This window comes from Hyperoodon ampullatus (genome assembly GCF_949752795.1).
Source record: "Hyperoodon ampullatus genome assembly, chromosome: 17".
NCBI classification, from domain to species: domain Eukaryota; kingdom Metazoa; phylum Chordata; class Mammalia; order Artiodactyla; family Ziphiidae; genus Hyperoodon; species Hyperoodon ampullatus.
Genome location: NC_136930.1, coordinates 12,832,948 through 12,860,543, shown reverse-complemented (window position 1 = coordinate 12,860,543; position 27,596 = coordinate 12,832,948). Strand labels below are relative to the sequence as shown.

Sequence of the window (27,596 nt, the reverse complement as noted above, 5' to 3'; positions counted from 1 at the left end):
AGGAGAACGTAGCAGCCTGGAAGGAAGTGTCTCAATGAGGGGAAGTAGGTCAAGTAAAATGAGGACTGAGAAACTGACCACTGGATTTAGCACCATGGTTATCATTCGTGAGAGGTGGCATTTTGGGTGGAGTGGCAGAATAAAAGCCAGTAAGGTTACTAGTTCAAAAGAAAATGGGAGGAGAGTAATGTGAATGGACTTGTGTCTTCAGCCTAACTCTTCTTTCTGTTCTTGGGGTACGGTCATTGGACTCTGTTTTCTTCTGCACAGTCTTGTCCTTTGTCACTTACCTTCACTTAACATAGAATGAGCCATCCATTTGGATTATCTCTACAATAACTAATCATGACAATAATAATACTAGTCTTTGTGCTGTCCTTTATTACGAAGCACTCAAAGTTCACCTCCATGGTTGCTCCCCTGTGCGGAGACAGCACAGGGGAGATAAAATAGCACAGGCTTGGGAGCAAGAGCAGATGTGCGCTTTCTGGAAAGCTAGCGACCCGCTTTGAGCCTCCTTTTATTTCCTATAAAACTGGGAGGTTGGGCTTCCCTGGTGGCACAGTGGTTGAGAGCCCGCCTGCCAGTGCAGGGAACGTTGGTTCGAGCCCTGGTCCGGGAAGATCCCACATGCCGCGGAGCAGCTGGGCCTGTGCACCACAGCTGCTGACCCTGCGCGCTGGAGCCCACGAGCCGCAACTACTGAGCCCCCGTGCTACAACTACTGAAGCCCGCACGCCTACAGCCAGTGCTCCACAACAAGAGAAGCCACTGCAATGGGAAGCCCACCCACCACAACGAAGAGTAGGCCCCACTCGCCGCAACTAGAGAAAGCTCGTGTGCAGCAACGAAGACCCAGTGCAGCCATACATACATACATACATAAATACATACATACATACATACATAAAATTGGGAGGTTAATCCCTACATCACAGGACCCTTATGCAGGTTGATGATAATGGATATAAATGCCCATCATATGGGAGTTGCTTGGCACATACCAGTTACTTTCTCCTTTTCCTAGTAAGTAGTGGAAGGACCAGAGGTCAGGTCTCATTGTACCAACTAATCAATTTAACTCTCCCACCGCATAGTACTTTTTCTTTTTAAAGTATTCCTTTTTTCAAAGTTTTATGTATCTGGAGAAATAGAGTAAAGCAATGATGAAATAAAAATTCATCTTTTAAGGCAAGACAAGAAAAATTTCATCAAAATTTTTTCTTTGCCTGTTTGGGCTTCCTCCCTCCCCTCTGGTGTTCATCGTGCATCTACTTTACGCCTTGACCAGACCTCTCTAAAGGCTGAAGTACCCGCAACCATAAAGATCCATTTTTCTCCTTCTGGCATCAGCCACGTAACTCCTTAGAAGATGACATTCGTTTCTCAATCCTGTAAGGGGTCACGGTGAGCCACCACTCACCCTGTATGTGCAGACATCTTTGGGAAACCTTATGTACAATGCCAATATATCATGTCCCTTAAAGACAGTGATTGGTGCAGAATAGACTGGGTCAGATGACCTGGTGAGACAGTGGAAGTTCTTAGCTTGAAAACTTACTCATGAGTTTATTAATGTTACTAACTGTATTACTTATATTCTGCCGATTTTACAAGATTATTGTTTCTTGCATTACCAAATGTGTGATTGAGTTTCATATAAAATTAATGATGATTAGGCAACTTGAAACAACTGACCAAATATATCGTCCTATAAGATCAATGACTGTGGTACTGTAACTCTAGATTTGGGAAGAAGCAACAAGAGGGAACCATTTCCAGGACCATAACAGACTAGTATGACAGGCAGTCTAGAGGCTTCTGGCTACTACTGACATGTCCAAGTCCAGTAACAGCACACTGAGTGACCCATCAACAAAATCCTCGCCTGACCTGGGAATGAGCATTCCTAGCACCACGGGACAAACTGGTCAAGAAATGCCTCCCAAACCCTGGTCAAAATTAAGACTGAGAGGGAAGGGATTGTGAAATAAGGCATGTTGCCCACCACCCAGCTCTACAAGAATGACATCATCAGCCACTGCAGTTGCTGACCTACAGCACATGCTGGAAAGAATTCAGGGCGAAGAACAGGATGAGGCACCTGTGCTGTGGAAAAACAGGCAGAACAGGCCCTCAGATACTTGGACGTTTTCAGGAGAAATGTTTTATGCACCTGGCTTCGGGCAACTTCCCGTACTTAGAAAAGCACTAAAATCATCAGCTGAGATGGCTGTTCCTCGTGAGTAGCAGCAACTTTCTACCAAGGTGTGAGCCTGACCGCAGGTACCCCCTTCGCCGAAATCACATATGTACTGACCTCCCCCCTTACCTCCTTGGAAGTTCTCAGTACTCTCTGAGGCTCTGTCTCCTGGTTATAATCCTCAGTTTGGCTCAAATAAAATTTTCCATTTCTTTCTTAGATTGACTATTAATTTTTTGTCAATAGCATCCATGCTGAAGGGGAGAATCAGAAAATCCCTAAACTGCACAAAAAGCCTGTTCTGGCCCATGACTGGTCACTCTTCTCATTCCTGATCATTCTGACCAATTCAATAATGTCTTTCTTTCTAGTGATGCTTTTTAAAGTACTCCACAAACACCCTCCAATTCTCAAATCATTCCGTTTTCCTCTTTGTCATCTCAGAGCTCTGTCACTTTCCAAGGAAGCAAGCCAACAACTTACTCCATACTGATCACCTTTTTAGGGGCATTGGAAAAACATTACTTATCTCAATCTTGATTGATAACGTATGCTAGTGCCATTTATTCATTTCCCTGTATTTCTCAACCTTACCTGCACATTAGAATCAGGTAGGGAGCTTTTTAAAAATACTAATTACTGACTCTCCACTCTCTCTCCACGCTACTCCGAAATTCTAATTAAGTTGGTTGGGAGGAAGGCCGTCATCATATTCTCCAGTGGTTTAGTCTTTCCAACATTTGATGGGCCTAATGGGTTGGACTCTCCCAGTCCCATCTGTCCCCAGTAGAGCCATTCCTGCAATCCAATGCTAAAAGCCAATCTGCCGGATGACTCTGATCAAGGCTCAGTTCTGTGACGCCCTTGCTCAAAAGCCTCCCCTAGCTCTTCCCTGTCTACTAAATTAGTTCTAAACTACTTCTTCTTGCACACAAGGCCATCTACCATCTGACCCCAGGCCACCTTAATCACTCACTACTACCCTACATCAATCCTTCAGTGGGACCATTTTAATCACTGTTCTACAAAAGCAAAGCCATGGAATGAGGAGGCCTTTCCAAGGATTCCCATCAAAAGTGTAATCTACCCCAAAAGCACAGGCCTTTATGCTCTGTTACTAGAGTGACAGATGACAGAGAATCTGTTTGCATTAGGTAAATTAGTATAAGAATGTAACTGCTAAGTAACTGCAGATAGGGCCAGCTGTGTGAGCAGGCGGAGGAGGAAAGGGGCCCTGCACCCCGCTCTGTCCTAACTCCCAAGGCTCTAGCTGGCTGTGAGTAGCCTCACGCACGGCACAAACTGCTCACCATCTCAGAAGAGAAGACTAATTTTCTCTTGATTTATGTCACATCCCTTACTCTAAAGACAAAAGACGATTACTTCTTGATCAAGAAAACATGAGTTTGTAGCTACTAGTGTGAGCACTCTTAACTCCAAGTAGTTTTGGTGTATATTCCCAAACTGGCAGCCCAACCCAATCTGCGGAGGGGATTGGTGGGGCTGAGAACTGCAAAGTAAAATGCCAGCCTTCATTTGTAAATTAGTTCCATTGGAGACACAGAAGCCCGAAAACAGATTAGGGGTATTACTATTATTACTGGGATAGATAATCCCATGTCATTGAAAGGCTGATGATCATGACAGTATTTCTTCCTATGAATAGGAATTGCTTTTGTTTGAGGTTTGGGGTTTTTTAATTCATTTTTGGGTTCGATGGGGGGGTGGCTGTTTGAAGACTAAACTGGGTCTGAGTCTTACACAGTTTTACATGAAATTTGGAGACTGGGATTTCAAGAAACAGATCTTAACCTCACTCTCAACAACTGCTACTCAAACATACACCATCAAGTTGATCAACAAGCCACTTTGCTCTGTATCTCCCAAAATGGAGGTGACTCATTTCTCTCATTATTTTTCCAAGCTTCCTGAATCTCTAAACAAGTAACACAACAGTATAAGCAATCAAGGAGAAGAAGAATTTAAGGTGATGGGAATTAGAAAAAAATTGAACTACAGAAACTTGAATTACAGGGCATTAAGACGGAGTCAGGCTCAGATGATGGGCAAAAGATCCTCCAACTCTGTTCGTTTTGTCTGGAGCCACCCATTCCACCTGTGTCCACCTGGGACCATAAGCGAACTGAAAGACAACCCTTCTCATGTTTACACAACGGCAGCAAACTGAACTTGCTGACCAAAATAAACAGCAACTTTCAAACAAGTCGTCAGGAAAGTTTTCAAGCTTTTCCTAAGGGCACAGTCTCTAGATTAGACGAGACTTGACTTATTAAGAAAGGTCCTGGTGGCTGGTAAGTATTCTTCTAAATTACACAAAAATCGTAAAACATTAATAAAACTTCCTTGGTGGAAAATGAACCAAGGGAGCAACTATAAACCCACTGGCTCAAATGATTATTCTCAGCACCTAAGGAAATAGGTTTTAATAAAAGCAGTTATAATCTGCTTCTCCTTGGGTTACAAACATGGGTCCTAGTCTTGATTATTATAGGATCATCTGCCCCTCAGAAGTCATCCTAAGCCTAAAGCCCATACTGGAAGCTACCCTGTGATTCAGCGCCAGAGGATCCTGCAAGGCAAGGGGGTAGGGGATGACCAGACAGCGTGGGAAGGGGTCTAGCAGCAGGAACTACATTTCTCAAGTGTAAGAGGTGGCTGAGATCCCCCGAGGCTGCTTCCTTGGCTCTGTGTCACAGAGTGCAGAGACCTCAGCTGTGTTAACCCTTGACCCCAGTTCCTCTCATGACCCTCTGGCTTGTCCAGATGTTATCTTAGACCAAATTCTACATCCAGCCTCGCTTCCCAGTGACCACCCCCACGGCGGGCGTTCGCTGTGCTCCTGAGCAATGAGCCATCAGCACTCAGGGCCTCCTCCTGGGACTCTGGGACTCAGGGCCTGGACAAGGACTGAGACACCGAGGAGGCGGGGGGTGGGGGGTGGGGGGAGCGGGGGGCAGGGGGCAGAAAATCCCAAAGCCCCCAAGGCAGAGCTACAGATGGGACTGAACACTGTTACAGCGTGATGGTCTATATCTGATTCCCTCCCAGGCACTGTATCTTGCATTACATCATTAGACAAATCTACTTGCCTTTAAGCCCGTGCGTATACTTTGTACTAACTCTTGTGGTTGGTTTGCTACAATGGCTGTTACCGTCAAGGCGGACTGAGTCCCAGCTTTGCCAGCATCACCCGACACTCACAAAACCAGTGCCACTGATAAAAGGGAGATAAGAACCCCAAGTTTTTCCTTACTTTGAAACAATTAGGCAGACAACTCACAAATGGCACAAAGCAGTGAATGGAAAAGGTTTACACTTTCTGTGGTCATTGTGTTTGCACTTCCTTTTAACTCTTATGATGTATTAGCCATAGAATGGTCTCCAAAGAGAAACGGAAGAGGAAGGCACACAACCTTATCAAAAAAATCCAGCCAGCTCAGTCCCTTCCCTCCAGTGACACTTCTATAAAGTCCAGTATAATTATTCATCAGTTTCTATTCTGAAGTTGGTAATGACGATAGTAATAAATCTATTGCCCTTCCTTCAAGCTGAGGATTTCAGGGAACTAAAGAATGAAGCCCCACAAAAGGCTGATTCAAAAATATCATTTCTAGAATGAACCCTGAAGAAAAATCCAGGATCAGAATCTAAGCTCCCAACTCTCTTGACAACAAGGCAAGAAACAAGGTCCCAGCTTGAGGATATGGGGAGGGGGAAGGGTAAGCTGTGACAAAGCGAGAGAGAGGCATGGACATATATACACTACCAAAAGTAAGGTAGATAGATAGTGGGAAGCAGCCGCATAGCACAGGGAGATCAGCTCGGTGCTTTGTGACCGCCTGGAGGGGTGGGATAGGGAGGGTGGGAGGGAGGGAGACGCAAGAGGGAAGGGATGTGGGAACAGATGTATATGTATGACTGATTCACTTTGTTATAAAGCAGAAACTAGGACTTCCCTGGTGGCGCAGTGGTTGAGAGTCCGTCTGCCGATGCAGGGGACGCGGGTTCGTGCCCCGGTCCGGGAGGATCCCACATGCCACGGAGCGGCTGGGCCCGTGAGCCATGGCCACTGAGCCTGCACATCTGGAGCCTGTGCTCCACGACGGGAGAGGCCACAACAGCGAGAGGCCTGTGTACTGCAAAAAAATAAAAAATAAAAAAATAAAGCAGAAACTAATAATAAAAAAAAAAAAGAAACAAGGTCCCAGGATGCTGAGGAGAAAGGGAATATTTTCCACAGTCCTCAAATGACCTCCCACTCTCCCAGCCTCTGGCAGTGGTTCCCAATGACACTTCATAGGCCAGTAAGGATCTGCATCCAGCTGTCCATGCTGCTCAAGGGAGTCCTTCTGTAAGGCCACCAGGGAGACAACGCCATGGGAACAAGGAGGGTTGAGGGTTGCCAGGGACATTCCTTACCTTCCTAGTCCCTCTCAGGAAAAGACCTTTTATCAGAAAAATGTGTGGAAAGGACTTCCTACCTTAGCTTTTAATACATCTGAGGTCATCTAAGGTAAGGGATAGAAAACTGACTTCGGATCATGCTGTGCATTCAAGATCTCCAGCCCCCCAGCCCCCATCCATGCCTCCATCCACTCGGGGCTAAAGGATACTTCCTTTCCAGCAGAAGCTTCTGCCGGTGGAGCACTGCACAAAGCACCAGGTTCCCACCAATGCTGTATGCTAACATCAGCTGCAGTTCCCACCAGACGCCAAGCTGCCAGGACCTGAAAACCTATTGGCAAACACACTATAAAATCAGCTCAGCGATATGGATACGTCACAGAGTGAGGGAGCAGATTTTGAGTTTGCACCTCCAAAAAACAAATGTTTATTATAGTAAAGTTAGGGTACTAAACGGTGACAGCAAAAAATTACCCAGTTAAACCCTTAAGTCTTCGAGTCACCATGCTTTTGCTAATCTGTTCTGTTAACTCTATTAGCAATGTATAACTGGGTGGAATTTCACCACTAAATTATAATTATATTGAGGAGTTAAAACAAGTGACCTGATTAACACTCTGCTCTTGAATATTGCCTATTAAGGTTAACAGTAAAAAATAAAAGTTATTTTGAAATATTTTTAAAGAAGGACACTACACAATGATCAAGGGATCAATCCAAGAAGAAGATATAACAATTGTAAATATTTATGCACCCAACATAGGAGCACCTCAATACATAAGGCAAATGCTAACAGCCATAAAAGGGGAAATCGACAGTAACACACTCATAGTAGGGGACTTTAACACCTCACTTTCACCAATGAACAGATCATCCAAAATGAAAATAAATAAGGAAACACAAGCTTTAAATGACACATTAAACAAGTTGGACTTAATCGATATTTATAGGACATTCCATCCAAAAAGAACAGAATACACTTTCTCCTCAAGTGCTCATGGAACATTTTCCAGGATAGATCATATCTTGGGTCACAAATCAACACTTGGTAAACTTAAGAAAATCGAAATCATATCAAGTATCTTTTCTGACCAAAACACTATGAGACTAGATATCAATTACAGTAAAAAAAAAACCTGTAAAAAATACAAACACATGGAGGCTAAACAATACACTACTAAATAAACAAGAGATCACTGAAGAAATCAAAGAGGAAATCAAAAAATACCTAGAAACAAATGACAATGAAAACACAATGACCCAAAACCTATGGGATGCAGCAAAAGAAGTTCTAAGAGGGAAGTTTATAGCAATACAATCGTACCTCAAGAAACAAGAAACATTTCAAATAAACAACCTAACCTTACACCTAAAGCAATTAGACAAAGAAAAACAAAAAAACTCCAAAGGTAGCAGAAGGAAGAAATCATAAAGATCAGATCAGAAATAAAGGAAAAAGAAACGAAGAAAACAATAGCAAACATCAATAAAACTAAAAGCTGGTTCTTTGAGAATATAAAGTTGATAAACCATTAGCCAGACTCATCAAGAACAAAAGGAAGACTCAAATCAATAGAATTAGAAATGAAAAAGGAGAAGTAACAACTGACACTGCAGAAATACAAAGGATAATGAGAGATTATGACAAGCAACTATATGCCAAAAAAATGGACAACCTGAAAGAAATGGACAAATTCTTAGAAAGGCACAACCTTCCAAGACTGAACCCGGAAGAAATAGAAAATATAAACAGACCAATCACAAGGACTGAAATTGAGACTGTGATTAAAAATCTTCCAACAAACAAAAGTCCAGGACCAGATGGCTTCACGGGCGAATTCTATCAAACATTTAGAGAAGATCTAACAACTATCCTTCTCAAACTCTTCCAAAATATAGCAGAGGGAGGAACACTCCCAAAATCATTCTATGAGGCCACCATCACCCTGATACCAAAACCAGACAAAGATGTCACAAAGAAAGAAAGCTACAGGCCAATATCACTGATGAACATAGATGCAAAAGTCCTCAACAAAATACTAGCAAACAGAATCCAACAGCACATTAAAAGAATCATACACCATGACCAAGTGGGATTTATCCCAAGAATGCAAGGACTCTTCAATATACACTAATCAATCAATGTGATAAACCATATTAACAAATTGAAGGAGAAAAACCATATGATCATCTCAATAGATGCAGAAAAAGCTTTCGACAAAATTGAACACCCATTTATGATAAAAACCCTCCAGAAAGTAGGCACAGAGGGAACTTACCTCCACATAATAAAGGCCATATATGAAAAACTCACAGCCAACATCATTCTCAATGGTAAAAATCAAACCATTTCCACTAAGATCAGGAACAAGACGAGGTTGCCCACTCTCACCACTATTATTCAACATAGTTTTGGAAGTTTTAGCCACATCAATCAGAATAGAAAAATGAAAGGAATCCAAATCAGAAAAGAAGAAGTAAAGCTGTCACTGTTTGCAGATGACATGATACTATACATAGAAAATCCTAAAGATGCTACCAGGAAACTACTAGAGCTAATCAATGAATGTGGTAAAGTAGCAGGATACAAAATTAACGCACAGAAATCTCGTGCTTTCCTATACACTAATGATGAAAAGTCTGAAAGAGAAATCAAAGAAACACTCTCATTTACCACTGCGACAAAAAGAATAAAATATCTAGGAATAAACCTACCCAAGGAGACAAAAGACCTGTATGCAGAAAACTATGATGAAAGAACTTAAGGATGATACAAACAGATGGAGAGATATACCATGTTCTTGGATTGGAGTAAACAACACTGTGAAAATGACTATACTACCCAAAGCAATCTACAGATTCAATGCAATCCCTATCAAACTACCAATGGCATTTTTCAAACAACTAGAACAAAAAATTTCACAATTTGCATGGAAACACAAAAGACCCAAAATAGCCAAAGCAATCTTGAGAAAGAAAAACAGAGCTGGAGGAATCAGGCTCCCAGACTTCAGACTCTACTACAAAGCTACAGTAATCAAGACAGTATGGTACTGGCACAAAAACAGAAATATAGATCAACGGAACAGGATAGAAAGCCCAGAGATAAACCCACGCACATCTCGTCACCTTATTTTTGGTAAAGGAGGCAAGAATATACAATGGAGAAAAGACAGTCTCTTCAATAAGTGCTGTTGGGAAAACTGGACAGTTACATGTAAATGAATGAAATCAGAACACTCCCTTACACCATACACAGAAATATACTCAAAATGGATTAAAGACCTAAATGTAAGGCCAGACACTATAAAACTCTTATTGGAAAACATAGGCAGAACCCTCTATGATATAAATCACAGCAAGATCCTTTTTGATCCACCTCCTAGAGAAATGGAAACAAAAACAAAAATAAACAAATGGGACCTAATGAAACTTAAAAGCTTTTGCATAGCAACAGAAACCATAAACAAGACAAAAAGATAACCCTCAGAATGGAAGAAAATATTTGCAAATGAAGCAACTGACAAAAGATTAATCTCCAAAATTTACAAGCAGCTCATACAACTCAATATCAAAAAAGCAAACAACCCAATCCAAAAATGGGCAGAAGACCTAAACAGACATTGCTCCAAAGAAGATATACAGATTGCCAACAAACACATGGAAGAATGCTCAACATCACTAATCACTACAGGAATGCAAATCAAAACTACAATGAGGTATCACCTCACACCAGTCAGAATGGCCATCATCAAAAGATCTACAAACAATAAATGCTGGAGAGGGTGTGGAGAAAAGGGAACCCTCTTGCACCTTTGGTGGGAATGTAAATTGATACAGCCACTATGGAGAACAGTATGAAGATTCCTTAAAAAACTAAAAATAGAACTACCATATGACCCAGCAATCCCACTACTGGGTATATTAGCCGGAGAAAAGCATAACTGAAAAAGAGTCATGTACCTCAACTTTCATTGCAGCTCTATTTAGAATAGCCAGGACATGGAAGCAACCTAAGTGTCCATCGACACATGAATGGATAAAGAAGATGTGACACATGTATACAATGGAATATTACTCAGCCATAAAAAGAAACAAAACTGTTATTCGTAGTGAGGTGGATGGACCTAGAGTCTGTCATACAGAGTGAAGTGAGTCAGAAAGAGAAAAACAAATACTGTATGCTAACACATATATATGGAATCTAAAAAAAAGAAAAAGATGGTTCTGAAGAACCTAGGGGCAGGACAGGAATAAAGACACAGACGTAGTGAATGGACTTGAGGACACAGGGAGGGGGAAGGGTAAGCTGGGACGAAGTTAGAAAGTGGCATGGACTTATAGATACTACTAAATGTAAAATAGATAGCTAGTGGGAAGCAGCTGCATAGCACAGGGAGATTAGCTCAGTGCTCTGTGACCACCTAGAGGAGTGGGATAGGGAGGGTGGGAGGGAGACGCAAGAGGGAGGAGATATGGGGATATATGTATATGTATAGCTGATTCACTTTGTTATAAAGCAGAAACTAACACACCATTGTAAAGCAATTATACTCCAATAAAGATGTTAAAAAATAAATAAATAAACATTTTTAGACTTACAGAAAGAAATATGAAAGTAGTGGATTCCTGCATTTTCATCCTATATAAAATATCAAAACACACACAGATTTTTATTCCCCATCTGCTTCATTCACTCTCCTTGCCATTTAGAGTAGCTAATATATTACACATTTTACTCATTTCTCTTGTATCTCCTGAATTGATTGGGAGCCCCATGAAATCAGGAATTTTTAATTCTTGTCAATGATATAGCCTCTGAACCAAGAACAGTGATTGCCACACAGTAGGTGCTCAATAAATAGTCCCTGGAACATTAAGAATCAAAATATCTAGACTCTATGTTTTTTAAAACAATTATTGGAGAGGATAAATCATAAGGCTTATCATATTAGAGCTATTATTTAAATTGACCTGACACCTAAGCTATACTATGCTGAAAATAAGGTTTTTCACAAATTAAACAAGTTGGTTTTGTAAACGAATAAAAAAAAATCACTCTGATTCCATCCTCCGTTTTTTTTTTTTTAGAATATTCTGAATGTCATTTATTGAAGTACGGTGCTATACAACATTATGTAAGTTACAGGTGTACAGTACAGTGATCCACAGTTTTTAAAAGTTATACTCCATTTACAGTTATTATAAAATACTGGCTATATTCCCCATGTTGTATAATATATCCTTGTAGCTTATATTATACCTAATAGTTTATACCTCTTACTCCCCTACCCCTTTATTGCCCCTCCCCACTTCCCTCTCCCCACTGGTAACCAATAATTTGTTCTCTATATCTGTGAGTCTGCTTCCTTTTTGTTATATTCACCAGTTTGTTGTATTTTTAGATTCCACATATAAGTGATATCATACAGTATTTGTCTTTCTCTGTCTGACTTATTTCACTTAGCGTAATGCCCTCCAAGTCCATCCATGTTGCTGGAAATGGCAAAATTTAATTCTTTTTTTATGGCTGAGTAATATTCCATTCCACTGAATATATGTACCACCTCTTCTTTGTCCATTCATCTGTTGATGGACACTTAGGTTGCTTCCGTATCTTGGCAATTGTCGATAATGCTGCTATGAACATTGGGGTGCATGAATCTTTTCAAATTAGTGTTTTGGGGTTTTTTTGGATATATACCCAGGAGTGGAATTTCTGGGTCATATAGTAGTTCCATTTTTAGTTTTTTGAGAAACCTCCATACTATTTCCTGTGGTACTTTTTTTAATACATTTTTTTAGTTCTGTCTTTATTTATTAAAAAATTACTGCAAGTTTCACTTAGACATTAAATACTAAAGAAAATACTATAATATCATAGAATTGAATTTGAATTCTGGCAGGCTGGAAAATAATTTGTAGGGAGGATATATAATACAATAGAATAAAGCTATTTTTTTCATTAAATCTTGTTAGCAGATTTTCCTTTTTAAAAAATTTATTCAAACATCCTGGCTGACTATCTGGATTTCTCCTAACATTTGCTTATATTTTCCTAATGCCACGAAAGTTGAATCTGACCTAAATCCTCAACTATAGAAATGTGTATGTTTAAAATTAAGAATCCATTCAAGTATCAACCTAACTCTCAAATTTTCTGACAGTCCAACTGATCACGTTCCTTATAACTAGGTCACCCTTAAGTACAAACTAATAAAAAGGGAAGTAAATCCCAAAGAATATTTGCTACTCTCAAAAAATTTCACCATAGGGCTTCCCTGGTGGTGCAGTGGTTGAGAGTCTGCCTGCCGATGCAGGGGACACGGGTTCGTGCCCCGGTCTGGGAAGATCCCACATGCCGCGGAGTGGCTGGGCCAGTGAGCCATGGCCGCTGAGCCTGTGCGTCCGGAGCCTGTGCTCCGCAACGGGAGAGGCCACAGAAGTGAGAGGCCCACATACCGCAAAAAAAAAAAAATTTCACCATACAGAGAAGGTACAATTTATATGGGAGGATTATTAGCTCACTAAAAAATGTACAGGAGAAATGTCAACTTCTCATATTTCAGTAGAAAACTATACTCATCCATCCATAGCATGATTCCCTTTTGGATTCTAAGATTATACAATTATATGGTTGTACTAATTGCCCTTGGTAGAAACCAAGGAAAATGCCCCTATCTAAATAACAGGGCCTATCTATCAAACTTCATTCTGTGCCTACCTGAATGCCAGTTACCCTCCCTCATCCAACCCATCAAAAGAAGTAGGCTTGGCAAACAAAACGCTCCAGGAATAATGATCATTTAACTGTGGGGATTCACTTCATTTGTATTTAAATTACATTAATGCTTTCTACCAATGTGATCTATACAATATCCATTGAATGCCAAGCAGTACATACATTTTGGAGACTAGAAGGGGTGTGTGTGTGTGTAAAATTGACACTTGCCTCAAATATTTTACGATTTAATCATATATGGAATAAACATGAGCTATATTTAACGCTATTTATATTTAACAGCTTCAAACCTGCTGTGAAGTACTAAGTAAATAAGCACATAAAGCTCCCAACCGACCCAAAAGGAATTCAGTTAAACTGAAACTAGTCTCAGTAATGATGTACCTTACCAATACGAGAGCTAGAGATGTCTATTTTTTAAAGGTCATTGCATTTCCTCACTTCTGCGAGGGAAACTCCTGACTTCTGGGTAATCTCTGGCTCCTGAGTGCTTGCCTGGCTCTGACCCCTGTCTTGGATTGACAGTGAGCTCCTGCTGCTCGCCTGCTCTTGAAGGTCTGCCTGAAACGAACTACTGTACCTTCCTGTCTTTCAGCCTCTGTGTACCTCCGGAGTCAACAAGTTCTGTGTCCCGGTCCCAACACCTGCCTTGGTTTTCCTAGTCCTGATTAATCACGCTGCTCCCACCATCTAGAAATGCCCAGGCCAGCGAATCACCAGCAACACAATGGATCTGCTCAGAGTCCCCACTCTCCCACTTAGGAGCTCATCAGGGTGTCCTCAGGTGTGAGATACAAGGATATAAGCCTTGAAGGGAGTTGTGAGTTACACAGGAATATGCAGTGCCTGACAGGAAACAAACACAGAATAAATAATGATTTCCAGATTATCCTGGAACTTTTTTTTGGTCGGGGGGAGACTTCCGAAAAAAATTTAAATCACACAAAATCTCCAAATCTCTCAAATTCTTCCTGTAGTCAAAGCCAAAGCGGCGGCGGGGGAGGACCTTTAGGGAACCCTTACAAACATATGTAAAGAGATACATGTATAAAATATGGAACGGACTTCTATATGGACACGAATATATCATTTTAGGGTGAAATAATCCACATGGTATTTTAGTACAATACGTTCTTACAGTAAAGGAATCCAACAGTTAATATAAGTGATTTTCTGAGGAATGAGCTTAAAGTATCACTGACTCCAAAAAGGTGGCAGAGACTACTCTTTGCCTCTCAGTATGAATTGTCCACTTCTTAATTTTAGTATAAAACTCCCCACATCTCAGCTGTACACATGGCTGTCCAACTAGACACTACATTTCCCAGCCTCCCTTGCGGCTGATTCAGCCGTGTCATGTTCTGGCCAAGGGGATGACAGTGCAAGTGATGTGTGGAATGTGTCCCCCACCATCAGTCCCTCTGGGGCTGGAACATGAAAGCGGTTCTGGCAAGCCAACTTCAACCATATGGATACTGGCTCTCTGTCCTACAGACTCTGATTCAGTCGGTCCTAGGGGATGGTGGAGCAATAAGATAGAAGGACCAGAGAGGTCTCTGACTTGATGGAGCTGAGCTGCTCACTCCCCTGGACACTGTTGTGCAACAGTATTGAAAAATTAAATAACCAGAGCGCCAAGAGAGAATGCAAAAAAGGCATGTTGATTACATACCACTTCCATATTCACAAACCATCCTTCTGTGTTGTTTAAACTACTGTTGTTTGGCCTCAGAGAAAGCAGCTGAACAAACATCCTTATAAATATATATAATAAACACAAAAATTCTGGCCTTCCGGAAAAAGAATTATAAGTACAGGCTTAAAAAAAAAAACTGTTCTTTTTCTAAAGAAAAAAACTAAAATATACCAGTAGAAAAGAAGAGAGCAGAGTTTTAGCATAATCCTGGGAAATCATTGCTGAGCTAGAGAAGATCCATTAAAGAAAAACTACAAATAAATTTTAAATGGGCAAAAAAATATATTAAAGTTTGCCAATTTGTTAATAATTTGCATAAATCAATAAGAATTTGGAAGCAAAATGTGAAGTTTCACAAAAATGACTAGGACAGAGTTAGATACAATAAATACTGATTTATCTTATAGGCCCATTTTTGATAGGCTACAGGTTAGATTTCTTTAATAAAGAAACGACTCCTTTTTTGTTCCTCTGTCATCCTCAACATGTGACTTCTATTTCATGGTCCAAAATGGCTGCCCCATCACCTGCCATCACCACCTCATACCAGCCAGGGAGAAGGGGGAGAGTGCATAGTCTTTTGTTATAAAAGAATACCTTAGGGGCTTCCCTGGTGGTGCAGTGGTTGAGAGTCCGCCTGCTGATGCAGGGGACGCGCGTTCGTGCCCCGGCCCGGGAAGATCCCACGTGCCACGGAGCGGCTGGGCCCGTGAGCCATGGCCGCTGAGCCTGCGTGTCCGGAGCCTGTGCTCCGCAACGGGAGAGGCCACAGCAGTGAGAGGCCCGCGTAACGCAAAAGAAAAAAAAAAAAAGAATACCTTAGAAGTTACCCATGCTGCTTCTGCTCACAATCCGCTGTCCAGAACCAGAACCAGGACACATGCCCACACTTAACTGCAAGGGAGGCGGGGAAATGTAGTCTTAAGATGGACAGTCATGCTAAAACTTTTATTACTACAGAAGAAAAAAATAACGGATATTGGAGGTAATTATAAGTCTCTGCCAGAGATCTCATTATTAAGAGGGACAAGAAAAATTGAGATAAAGGTGTATCTAGAATATTCCAGAAAATGTGTGAAATGTAAAATATATAAATAAAAAATATTTCTATATATATTAAAGTTATACAAAGTAGTCAAACATGATATAGATATACAGTATATAAAATGGAAGTCCCCTTTACTCATAATTTCACCTCTGGGAAAATAATGAGTTATTAAAATAATCTTGGAATGTGTGGGCATGGGACTAACATTTAGGTGAAAATAATGTCTTTCCATAGCTCTTCCCCTACTGCTGACAGAAATAAAACTTTGGAATGTGAGATGTCATTTTTGGAATCCTAAGATTTCTTTCTTTGGGGCAATAGTCTCAAATAAGAAAACAACGAGAATCCAAGGGAGCAAGAAACTAAGGCCAAGTGGAGGCATTACAAGGCACTGAAGGAAAACATTAATGTTTCTTGCATAACCACTGAAAATGTGTCACCATCTATAAAGCCTCTCCTCCTGGCAAGAAGACAAGTTAAATAGATAATTAAAATCACAAAAGTGGCAAAGCAAAGTCAAACATAGATATCAACCCTCATTTGACCTTCTCAGAGAAATGAAGCTTTAAACTGAATAAAAATGCTTACCCATTCATATTCTATATTGCTAGATTTTTGCTATAAACTCAGAAAATAGTTTCATTATCAGTATTCTAAATTTAACCAGCTGGAGTCATTTCTTAAGTATTATACCATTTAACCTTTTCAAATGAAGGGCTTGCCTTTTCATGGAAAATATGCATTTAGCATTAATGACAGAACATAATGTCCTTGGGCTTAGATATTCTCCAATGAGATAGGTCCTTTTTTGTACACTATACTTAGCTATACGGCAAGGCTAGAATTAAAAAACAAATTGTTCACAGATTCAAAGTCTGAAATCATCTATACTAATCAGAAGTGTTTAAGTATCAAAACTTCAACGTATCAGTGTTCTTAAAATCACAATCACTGAACTCATGAATCAAATGCAATAGTTCATGAGAATGGAGAAAAAATTAGGAAAAAAATGTTTTTATTAGATGTGTCAGGATTTGAGTGATTTCACTCAAAACCATTGGAAAAGTGACCCAACCACACTTCCAAGCAAAGAAACATTTACTAAGTTGAGAATAATAAAAATGCATCTGTTATTAAAAGTAAATATTATAAATAAGATTTTTAAAGAATTAATAAGAACAACTATTTTTAGGTCAAATAGGTTATACCCCAAACTCAAGCATAACAATCTTATTTGGTATTAAAATATAATGCCAGGTATGGAGTTAAAAGAACACTCAAAAGACAAGTACTAAGAAAAAATGTAATCAGACTAAAATGTTGTCAGATAAACCAGTGTTTCTTTTTTAAAAGTGTGCACAATGATTGCTATGTGCATTAAATGTAATGCATAAATTTTATACAATTTGTGTCATGATTTTAAAAAATGATTATGTCATTATTTCCAAGATTTGAACCTAGTCATAACAGAGGTAATAATAAATCAGGGGAACTTACTTCCCTCTTCTGACTTCTAAATTTGTATGTTGCATTTTCAAAAGTCACAATTCACACTTCACAGTTCACCTACAGAAGCTGATTTAATTTTAGGCCAGCCCTGTGAGATAGTATCGAATGGGTTTTCCAAATATGCAAGGAGGCTTAAAGAGGCTAGGTGAGGTGCCCAAAGCTACACTGTTTGTAAATTTCAGTGCCAAGACTTCAACCCTGGGTCATCAGGCCCCCTAACCTAAACCCGTGCTCTGTACCGTGCACTTCACCCCACTGTCCCAACGCAGGAGAGAGAACTGCTGGTGAGCTGTCACAGGGAGATGCAAAGGCCACCCCAGTAGTCTCCGAAAGCTCTAGACTAAAGAAGAAGCGGAATTTTAAAAATATACGAAAAAATAAATAAATAAATAAAAATAAAAATAAAAAATATACAAGAGACAGCTTGCTTGTTCTTAGGCTCTGTCATGACATTTTGCTGTGGGTATGTTCCATGGCATACCACGGAACATACCAAGTGCCTTCCTTGCCTCCCAATGCCACGGGACTCTTGATTTACCAGAAGATTCATTTGACTTCCACAATGCTCTGCTATAGCTGCTTTAGTTCCCTGTTTTTATCTATCGTCTCCTTCTCCTTGGCTATACTCATCTCCCTCAAACATCCCTAGACAAAAATTATCCCTTTATGTTAATAACCTATTTCTCCCCTTGCATTTATCACCAACCTCCTTGAATAGCTTTTCCATTCGTCTTCATCTCCTCAGCTTCCACTCATGTCATGTCTTCCAGCTCATTCTTAGGCTTCTGCTCACACATGCTCCTGAAGCCAAAACCCTAATGATGTTCTAATTGCCAAATCCAGTGGCCTCTTCAGTCTTCACACTACCTACTTCTGTAAAGCTCTGAGAGTTGAAAGAAACCTTTCCTCTGGCAACTAGATCCTTCCTTGGCTTTCAGGAGATCACTCTCTCCTGGTTCTTTGCTTCAACCTTTGACAGCTCAGTTCAAGTCACCAGGGCACTCTCCTTCCTCTTCCCCTAAACTTTAAATATCAGCTCCCTACATCCTACTCTTGGTTAGCATGTTTTCTTCCTTGAATTGCTCCCCTTGTGCCATCTCATCTACCTGATGGCTTCAACATATATGATTAGTTATCAGTACTTTGTAGATCTCTAAATTCTTGCTTAAGTTCCACATTATTATCTTCAAAAATCACAGCAGAATTTGCAGCTCAGCAAGTTGAAAACCAAATTCACTCTTCTCCTCCTCTCCACACTGTTCTTCCCCTTGCATTCCATTTCTGAATCAATGACACACCCCATCCTATATTCAAACTAGAGGCCACCCTAATGTCCTCCATTCTACTTAAACCTCCACTTCTGAGTGAACGTAAATACTAAAGGTTCTACCCAAGAAACGTCTCGTGGTTGTTGGGTGTCTGACGTTTTGTGGTTTGGTTTGATTTTGTTTGAGTTTTATTTGGGTTTAGTTCTTTATCTTCATCATCATTTCTACCTTAGATCAAACATTCCACAGTTCTTACCTGGACCAGTGAAATGGCAGAAACTCCTAATGGATAACCAGACTTCAACTTTTGTTCCTCAACCCTGCTGACAGAATTCTCTTGCCAAGAGACAAAACTAATCTCAATAAAGACTACTCATTTTAATGTCATCAAATTATAATACCATATAATTATGCAGATGAAACCTTAAGACTAAAGACACATCCCTCTGTACAGAGAGTCAGTTCTAGCCACATGATTAACACTTCAAAAATCAGAATTATACAAGAGCCCCATTTAATTCACAGTATGTTTACTACAAGAGTCAAGGCATCTTAAGGGCTGCTTCCTGACACCACCCTCATGAATACACATTCAGGCTAACGACTAGAAAAAAAGAACCCAGTCAAGTCAGCCCAGGAGTAGTGCCCATTCAGGGGGATCAAACAGGAGCTGTCTTAAGGTTTACGATAAAAATAGGGCAGGGTCTGCAGACCCTGAGAGCAAGATCACTTTGTTAGGAGCAGAAATCTGTGTTACACAAACTAGACTACGTTTATGTTTTGTGTCCTTTCCAGGATGACTGGTCTGTGCTCTCCTTTAGTAAACAGTTAACAACTTTTTGAAGGTTATAACCTGTCCCAGATTAAGAGGAGCAAGAAAAGGTCTTCTCTGCATTCTTGTGTGGATTACCAAATAAGCAGTGTAGGCTGAGGGCCAGGGAGGTGGCGGAAATAGAGAACGAGCAGAAGGAATCCCAAGGCCAAATTCAAAGACACAGATTCAGGGAATCTTGGCCTGGCAACTTCTTCCTGTGAGAGACCCCCTTCCCAGTGCCAACCTTGGAGGTCTCAGACCTGTTTATTATTATTATTTTTTTTATTTTTTATTTTTTGGCTGCGTTGGGTCTTTGTTGCTGCGCGTAGGCTCCTCTCTGGTTGCGGCGAGCGGGGGCGACTCTTTGTTGTGGTGCGCAGGCTTCTCATTGCAGTGGCTTCTCTTGTTGTTTAGCGTGGGTCTAGGCATGCGGGCTTCAGGAGTTGTGGTTTGCAGGCTCAGTAGTTGTGGCTCACGGCTCTAGAGCGCAGGCTCAGTAGTTGTGGCACACAGTCTTAGTTGCTCTGCAGCATGTGGGATCTTCCCGGACCAGGGCTTGAACCCGTGTCCCCTGCATTGGCAGGCAGATTCTCAACCACTGCACCACCAGGGAAGCCCTCAGACTTGTTTATTATTAATAACAGAGCATGTGTCCCCTCACAACTGATTTCCCATTGGCTTTAGTTGAAGTCAGAATTCTTAAGAATGGAACTCTTCTCAAACTGGCCTGAACTTACCTTATCTCCTCCCAAGAGCCAAAAAGCATACAGAAGCATTTATCCCCATTAATGAAGAATGTTTCAGCATCCGGAGCATGTCAGGGCATGCCAGCAGCCCCCGGCCTGCCGTACCATGGTCACCCTCAACGCAGTTACTCTCTCAGGATGGATCATTCTCTTCGGAGTCTGGCACGTTCCTCCTCATCCCTCAGGAGCCAGCTCTATTATCACCTCTTCCCCAAACTTCCCTTGACCCCAGGCTGAGGGAGTCCCTTGATGCCTCCCTGACACTTTGCTTATTACTCTATCATTTCACCTCCCACACGGCATTGTGATTGTTTGGATTGAAGGTTAGCACTGCAATGTATGACTTTGAGGGGTATACAGAAAGCCTAAGCATAATGTGTTGAATTTATTTATCTTTCCCTAGAAACGTTGGATCATGACTGAAAGAAGCTGTTTTCGGATTCATTCAAACCCCTTTGTTTGCTTCTGCTTTATTTGTCTGTTTGTTTTCTCGAGCACCTCCTATTTACAAAGCACCGTGATGAGGCCAAGAAAAGCATACAGAGGAAGTAAATGCATCCCTATTCTCTCAGAGTTTACCATCCAGAGGAGGGGGTTTTCTAACTGTTTTAACAATAACACAAATCAGAAGGAGATGGGGCTGTGATAGGAGATGCCAGGGTGGAGAGCCTGAAGCCACACAATTCAGCTCCTCTGACCTTTTGTGAGGACCCCTGAAGCCAAACCCCAGAATCCAGAAGCTCTCAGGAGCACCATCTGAAAGAGCTAAGAGATGCACATACATGAAGCCAAGTCAGATAAGAAATATGCAGCTGCTCAGTATACACTGTAAAGTACCGTACTAACTCTGGCTGTCGTCACATAGGATGCAACCAGCTGTCACTGTCTTGAAGCCAAGATTACCATGGGAAGGGCCAAACTGACCAAAGGGAAACACACAGAGAAGAAGCAGAGACTCAGAGACACAGAAAAAGGGCAGAGGAGAATATAATAGAGACAAAAATCAGACACTCGGCATGGCCAACATCTGTGGCTCTGTATAGCAATTAGAGACAGGACTCAAGATTCTGGGGTATCTGAGGTCAAAGCTCAAGACAGGTAACAAATTTCTAAATTTTTTGCTTACGACAAGACACATAGCTCAAAGTTTTCGTCTTAATGTGCCTACAACGGGGAATAACCGTGCTTTCTGATTTGCCAGGAACAATCCCAGTTTACATCTGTTTCCCTGTGTAATTATTAATAGCACACCCTTGCACCCTCAGAACTGTCCCAGTTTAAACAAAAATTATACGATCACCCTGCCTCAATGCCACTTGCCACAGTGAAATGTGTCTACACAATTTTCCAAGCCTGGTGCAAAATTCAAACGTGAGACCTTTTATTCAAAAGACAAGACAAAAAGTGCTATTAAAGGTACGGAGGTGTAAAGCTGTTTTTTTTCTTTTGTGTATCTGCTCTGCTCACACCCTGCTGTCCCACTGGACTTCACTTGCAAAGCCCAAGTTCAAAGATAAAATTAGCAAGAATTTCAAGACAGTGATGGCAGAGCATCAAACTAAGCTTGAGGTCCTTCAGAGTGGGTAAGCCCTGTGCGACTGTATAAGATGCACCCTTGAAATCAGCCCTGGTTTGTTCTTTCTCCAGAAAACCAGTTACCACCTACGACTGTCCAGACTATGGACATCAAATACTGGAAATTAGGTCCACAACAGCATTTTTTTGAAAAAAAATGTTTTAGAGTACTCTAATGAAGCACAGAATTTCATTTCCCAAGCAAAACAAGAACATAAATTCAAACAAATTCCATCACTCTCTACCATTTTATCTACAACCTAAAAATAATGAATCCAGATAATATCTATGGTCCCAAATGAAAATTTAGACTACAATGAACTGAAATAACAGTGTTACAATGTCTTTAATACCTCGATGCCGGATTTAAATCATGTTTCTTTTTTTAAATAAATTTATTTATTTTATTTATTCATTTTTGGCTGCATTGGGTCTTCGCTGCTGCGCGTGGGCTTTTCTCTAGTTGCGGCGAGCGGGGACTACTCTTTGTTGCGGTGCGTGGGCTTCTCACTGCGGTGGCTTCTCTTGTTGCAGAGCACAGGCTCTATGCAGGTACTACATGTTTAATTTAAAGCTTCTTATTACATAATACACATGTGCCTAAGTGAAAAGTAACTTCCACTATCTACACAGACCCAATGGAAAAAAAACAAAATCAGAAATTTACGGATCATTGAGGAACTGTCCTTAAAAATGGGTGGGAGGTTTAGAAGATGGATGAATTCGCTGATTCCTCCATTCCTTCATTCAGTAAGCATTTCTTGAGTACTTACAGTGTCACAAGCACTGCACAAAAGTCTGGGGAAACACAGGCGAGTAAAATGGGGCCCTGTCCTCAAGAAGCTTCCATTCTAGAAGAATGAGACAAAAGTAGACAAATCCTGCCTATGCCTGCTTTGGTGCCATGGAAGCAGTGACTACAGGGAAGAGTGGGTACCAAGCAGGGAGCTCTCCAGCCTGGGCAGGAGGGAGGACGGGATCACGAAAGTTCTACTGAAGGAGATGAAGAGCCTTGAAAGGCCAGTAGGAATCCAGCAGGTTGCTAAGCGCTACAGAGGAGCAGAAGAAGAGGCCTGAGGGACTTCCCTGGAGGTCCAGTGGTTAAGACTCCAAGCTTCCAATGCAGGGGACACGGATTTGATCCCTGGTTGGAGAATTAAGATCCTGCATACCGCACAAGAGGCCTGAGAAAGTCTGGCACCCCATGGGAAGACTGTGCCACTCTAAATGACAGCAGCTTCAAGGTCAGAGCCTTGTTCAATCTAGAAGTGTGTGCCTGGGTGGTGACTAGAGAGAAGGTGCATGTAGATCATACATATTGATACATCTGGGGGAAGAAAAAGGCAATGTTCATGGACTATCTGGGGGTCAGGGGATGAGGGGGGAGGTGCTCTCTCTTTAAAAGGCCAAAAGTTGGAAATGAGAAGAGAAAGCATCTTATTAAAAAAAAAAGTTTTCCCCTCAGGCCATATGATCATTTAATCAAGAGCAATAATACAAATTGTTTGCTTCTTTATGGGCCTGTAAGTAAAAATATGTTCTTGGTAAAACCAAAAATATGTTTTTTCATCTCTGTAATAAAGATAAGAATTACCTTCACCCATGCTGATGACCTGAAGCACTGGCAGAAATAAAAAACAATGACTAATCTAACAAATATTTAAATTTGACTTAGGAATTCATTATCCAATTTTTGCAGCAAATTTACCACTGCACTTATTTAATACTACAGGTATTTTTTTTAAAAAATAACTTCTTTTGTTTGTCTGCATTTCTGACCATTTCCTTAGGATGGATTCCTAGGAAAGGAATTCCCAGGCAAAAGGGTTTGAATATTTTTAAAGCTCTTGGTGCATATCAGTTCAGGATAAAATTAAAACTAGATTGACTATATCAACTGAAGGTAACTGCATAAAATAGGTGAGAATGAAATGTTGCTATAAATAATACCCAAAAAAGAAAATCTCATAATGTATTATAAGTAGATCTTAGACTCTGAACGTTTATAAGACTAAAAGGAAGTCAGGGTTAACCTTTGTTTCGGAAGACTTTCAGGCCAATTAGTGTTTGTGTGTGTGTGAACGTGTACATAAAAAATAGCAAATAAAGAAAAGGAAACGTGGAAGAGTCCATAACTTCTGAATGAGATAAGAATGAAATCATAAAACCACCTTCTTGTAAAGAGTAAAATGCAATTTATTTTATACCTCCCATAATTTCTGACTTAACTCTATACAGAATTACATTATCAGTTTTAATAATCAGGTGTTAAGATTAGAGGAAAAACTGATGTTTTAAATAAAGATCAACAAATTGGTTTTTAAGGTAGGTTAGATTAGCTGACTATTTCTGTAAATTAGGACTTTTTTTGCTCAGTATTTTTTCATACACCTCCTGAAAGGAGTAACTAATGCAACTTGAAGAGTCACCCAGATTCTTCAAAAGCCAAAGGACTTGGTCACCAACAAAGTTTCATGAAAGCCAAATTTGAATCTATGAAAAGTCACATTTCCTTAAAAACATGCTTTTTTGACATTGCTGCATGGAAGTGTACAACAATTCTATTTATCACCAATTACCAGTATATTCTCAAATACCCACACATGTCCAAAGAATGTGGCTCCTGGGGGCTCAAGTATATTGATTTTAATTTGAGACGTCAACCAGAAGCCAACCTGTGCATCTCACATCCCTCGAGACGGTGTTCTTTCCTTCTTGCCAGAGCCAAGGAGTGAATTTCATGATTTTCAGCAAATAGTTTACCTCTTTTAGAAAGCTGAGCAGGAAGTCTGGCCTTTGAGACATTCCCCTTCAGACCAAGGGGGTATGGAATAGGGTGGTGGAAAGAGGAAGTTAGAAGATTTGAGGGAGATTTTAGCAAAGGCTAAAGGTCCTCAGTCTGTGAATGATGCTCTCCCGTGCATCTGGGCGGAGAGGAACCAACCCTCAAATTCTGTCTTTGCAGCGGCGAACAGAAAAAAATTCAACTTCTGAGTGACGTCTAAGAAGTTTCCTTCACTCAGTTTTGCCCCTCCTGGCCCTCACATGAATGAAACATTTTCAATGCAGACTTCCAGTGAATCAAGCTGAAACTCTGAAACAAAGTTCCTGCGAGTTCTACGAAATCTTGAAGCTGCTGGATGGGAGTTTTATTCTACCGCTTTTCTGGTCTCAGTGTGAGGGACCTGGGAGCTGAACCCACGGGGGCGGGGGATTTAAACAGCAGATTTAAACCCCGGGCTGGGGTGGGGAGAGCAGACAGTAAGACGAGGATGAAGTGAGCACTACACGTGGCTTTCATATCCAACAGCTGCTGGAGATCATAACCCCGCCGCCCTCCGTACCCCTCACCAGAATCCTATGCTCCAAAGATTATTATAACTAAAGGGGCTTCACTGCCATGTGATCTGAATAATGAACTCAAGCTCCAGAAGAATCAGGATATATTTTTTTTTACCTCGAGGTACCTGAATGTAGCAGACAGACTTTAACCACCCTGCCAGAGTCTTCAAACAAATCCCCGGGAAGGAAGACAAGGGAAAAAATAAAAATAAAAAAATTACACAACGCACTCCAGCAGACCAGGGAGCGGGGTAGAGAAGAGTGAGGAGAGACGGGGCAGCAGGGATTCCCTGAACCACAGCCTTCGCCCACGCGAGCTAACTTTTCGCCCCGGCCACTCGGCGCGACTCCAGGCATTAAAAATGACCCCGCCCCCGGGGACCCGGCATCGGCGTGCGGATTCGGGTGCCCGCGATGCCCGGACGGGTCCCCGGTCCCCGCGCAGACAATGCCGCGCGCGCCGCCCGCGCCCCGCGTCCCGCGTCGCCGAGAGCCCCTCACCGACACCAGGAACTCCAGCGTGCCCACGTAGTCGCGCTCGGTCTTCTGCAGCTCGCTGAGCACGCACACGCGCAGGCGGAGCTGCTTCTCCAGGTCCCGGGCGCTCTCGGCGCGCCCGTCCCCGCGGCTCTCGTCGCTCATGGTGGGCGCCGTGCCGCCCGCCGCTGCCCCGCGCGCCCGCCGCTGCCCCGGCCCCGCGCGGCCGGCAGGGAAAGTTGCCGCCTCCGCCGGGTCTGAGGTGGGCCGGGCGACTTTACGCGCAGGGGAGAGGCCGGGGCGGGGGCGGAGGAGGGGGCGCCCGCCGGGAGTCGGGCGCGGGAGACGGGGGGCTGTGCCGAGGCCACTCCCTCCCGGGGGATGGGGCTCCCGCCCGGGACCTGCGCACCGCGCCCCGCGGCTCTGGCCTCGCACTGCCGGGGCTGGAGGGGAGGCGGCTCCGGCAGCCCCAGCGGTGACTTGGACGTTAATCAAATGCTTTGTATCCATGTGACTCCGACCCTTTACCCTTCGCCAAATCTCAGGAAAAAGGAAGCACAACCCTGGGGAAGTGTGTTGCGTGCCAGCTAACTAAACACACACACGCACACGCACACACATGCACACGCACAGTCAGCGCTGGAGATGGAACTGGAGATTCCCAAACCTAGGAGGACAGACTCCAAGACACAGCTCGAGGGTTGCTCCTGTGACTCCCGCCTATTGTTTAGCTTTCATGTGTTCTGTACAAATCCTGAAAGCAAAGAAACAAATCTCCACGGTTACATAACTGCATGGGAACAAAAACAACCATGGTACTGACCCTCCCGTCTTTGAAAAGAAGCACGCTGATTTTTGGTTTTATTCAGGCACAAAACAGGTTTGCTTTTAACCCCCCCTCCAGCCGAGAATATTTCACAAGGCGGATACCCTCCTGCCTGCACTTGGAAAGTCAATTAGCATAATAAATGAAGACACTATGGGAAAGGGACAGCCTGGCCCATACAATAAACTCCAGATACAATAAGCATCATCCTTGCACAGTGCTGTTTTGGAGGGAGAGGTTTTGCATGTCTGTAACTTTTTTTCAACATCAGGATAGAATGTAAATTCAACCAGAGGCAAGAATATTTGCGCCAGTTTTGTTTCTGAGCTGCTACGATTTAAGACAGTGTCACTAACTGAAAAGACAAAGCTGCTACTGAATGCTCATCAAAAGATATATAGATACAGATACAGATACAAATACATAGATGTAGATATAGATGTAGAGTCTTAGGATTTGAAAATGGTAACACAGAGCGTGTCCTGATTTTAATGTTTCTCTTTACTGCCTTTTCTTACTTGGAAACAGAGCCAGGACCTAATGAGCACTGAATATTCCCAATTAATTTAACAAGCAAGCAAAACAATCCATATGTATTTTTGTCTTGATATTAACCATGTATATCTTTCAGAGTCATTTTTTCCTACTTAGAACAACTTTAAGTAGGAAAGTTCACCCTAGTGACATTTAAATAAATGGAAGAGTGAGGTTATGAGGCAGAAAGTGGCATGTTCATTTGTGCCGATAGTTAGAAACATTAACAAGACAAAACAATTAAGATGCTTTCCCCGTTATTCACGTCAAAATAATTATCAGGTTTCCAGATGATGTCTTTTCAGAGCATGGTTTGTGATGAATCGCTCTACTTCTCTGTAATGAAATAAAGAGGGACTGTACTTTTCTTATATTAAGGGCACAGTTTTTG

General features: G+C 41.7%; 1 protein-coding gene across 1 annotated transcript in view; it reads right to left on the bottom strand.

Annotated features, from left to right (window-relative positions):
- Positions 1-26,010, bottom strand: part of PREX2 (phosphatidylinositol-3,4,5-trisphosphate dependent Rac exchange factor 2) — a gene marked incomplete at both ends in the record, with an annotated part of 282,561 nt that extends 256,551 nt beyond the window's left edge. Inside the window, one exon of the mRNA XM_079722715.1 lies at positions 25,870-26,010. Within this exon, the coding sequence (XP_079578841.1) occupies positions 25,870-26,010 (141 nt within the window). The remainder of the gene's footprint in view (positions 1-25,869) is intronic.
- Positions 26,011-27,596: the final 1,586 nt, after the last annotated feature.